The sequence below is a fragment of the Nuphar pumila genome, unplaced genomic scaffold (assembly GCF_984573655.1).
Source record: "Nuphar pumila unplaced genomic scaffold, dmNupPumi1.hap1.1 HAP1_SCAFFOLD_1128, whole genome shotgun sequence".
Lineage (NCBI taxonomy): Eukaryota > Viridiplantae > Streptophyta > Magnoliopsida > Nymphaeales > Nymphaeaceae > Nuphar > Nuphar pumila.
Genome location: NW_028323593.1, coordinates 1 through 1956, shown reverse-complemented (window position 1 = coordinate 1956; position 1956 = coordinate 1). Strand labels below are relative to the sequence as shown.

Below are 1956 nucleotides of genomic sequence, written 5' to 3'. Positions count from 1 at the left end.
ACATTTATGCAGCTGCGGCACTGAAAGTAGGATACAAATAAATTCGGAGTTGACAGCACACATTCGTTACACCGACATCATGAGATTGACATGCGAGGCAAGCTCGTCACCGTGCCAACAATTCTGGTATTTGTTTACATCGGCAAAATGCTGAAGTCGCGACAGGAAAGATGTCCAATTGACAGCAAGACTAAGACTTTGTGCAAAAGTAACTATACAGTCCTAGACAAACGAACGCAAGAGAACGCCATGATAAGCTGTCCTCGCAACAATCCAAGGGCATGTGAAAGACACTCAGCATGGCCGCAAACATGCTCAGCTGTCCTTCAGCCGATTATCAATCATCATCCGTGAACAGCATTTGCGGCACGACCATGTTGACGACGTCGAAGCCATCCTCGTGCATGTCACTCTCGTCAACCAGGTAGCGCGTCTCTTCGCGACTGTGGCCGCGGCTGATAGCGACGTGCAGCTGACCGTGCGTGAAGTATGGGTGGCGAAGGTCGACTACAACCCGGTCCAGATCGTCTCCTTGCACGCGGTGGACGGTCGACGCCCAGGCAAGGCGCAGCGGAACTTGGTAACGGGTGACGTCCATCGGCAGATGAGACGGCTTGAACTTGAAGCAGACGCGCGGCAGGTGCCACACGTCGCGATCAGGAGCCGGCGGATCGTTGAGGCGGATGGCAACAGAGTGCCGTTTGAGCTCGACGACCACGGCCAGTGCACCCTTCACGAGACGCTCTGTCTTGTCGATGTTCAGCATGATGTGCACCGGTGCACCGACCTTGAGATGCAGGTCAGCTGGCGGAACGCCGGATGCCTTGAAAAGCTGCGAGGCTTCGGCGGTGATGTGGGTGTCGTCAAAGCCGCTGTCGCTGCCTTTGGTGCGCTTGATGACGTCGCGCGCATGGTACTTGCGCTCCTCTCCCGGCAGGGTGTCGAGCAAGGCCAGATTGTGTTCGTCCGCGAGGTCGTTCGTCGCGCACACGATGGACGCTGTCATGTTCTTGGTGCCGGGTGGCGTTGTGAGGTCGCCGTGCGCCCATCGTCGAGCATGTCGTCGGGTGTTGCAGCCACGGCTGGAAACAGATCGTAAGGCAGCCGAATCTTGTTGAGCGGCACGGTCGAATGCGGCTTGCCGTCGAGGGTCGGCCAGTGGCCATAGCCGATGTCATGGATTGCGCGGCGCAGAGGCTCGTCTCGGTTGCGCGCTTGACCCGTGAGGCGCAGATGATAAAAAAATCACGCCAATAGCGTGACTGTGTGATGGAGTATGCGATCTGTTCGGCCACCCCTTTGCCGGACATCCAGGCGCCGAGCTGCGCACAGTTGCCCACGATCATGAAGACGCCGCGAAAGCCCAGCTCGCGCAACTTGGCAATGATGGCATCGAGCTCGTCGGCGCGCATCATGGTGATTTCGTCGGCGAAGATGAACCGTGCTTGCTGGAGAGTGCGACCGCGCGCTTGGACTCGTGTTGGGCGAGCAGGTGGCGGCGGCGGCGGATCTGCGTCGACTTGGATTTCTTCGCCCGGGTTGGACGGACGCAAACCAAACCAGAAGTGCATCGTCTGACCGCCGGCGAACTTGACGGCGACTTTGGCGGGGAACGCAGATGCGATGCAAGGCAAGTCAAGGCGGCGCGCGTGGTTGAGTAGCACATTCAGCAGGAAGGACTTGCCGCAGCCAGGCTCGCCTTCAACGTGAAGAAGCAGCATTTCATTAGGCCGCTCCAATCGCAGGTGGCTGTCGACAATTTCAAACACAGCTTGCTGGTTGGCGCGCAGCTCGACATGTTCCGGTAGAAAATGCATGTCGACCAGGGGCGGAAGCTCCTCCAAGAGCGGCAGATCAGGGAGGCCGTACTCCTCAAGCGACTTGTTTTGCGCATGAAGCCGCTTCTGCAGGTCAAGCAACACGTTGTATCGGCGGCGTGCAAGGGGCTCGCTCGTC

The 1956-nt window shown here is 58.3% G+C and overlaps 1 protein-coding gene across 1 annotated transcript; it reads right to left on the bottom strand.

Moving 5' to 3' along the window:
- Nucleotides 1–337: 337 nt before the first annotated feature.
- Nucleotides 338–1006, bottom strand: LOC149809526 (uncharacterized). The gene has a single exon (XM_089994791.1). It carries the CDS (start codon nt 1004–1006, stop codon nt 338–340), a length of 669 nt encoding a protein of 222 aa, XP_089850917.1.
- Nucleotides 1007–1956: the final 950 nt, after the last annotated feature.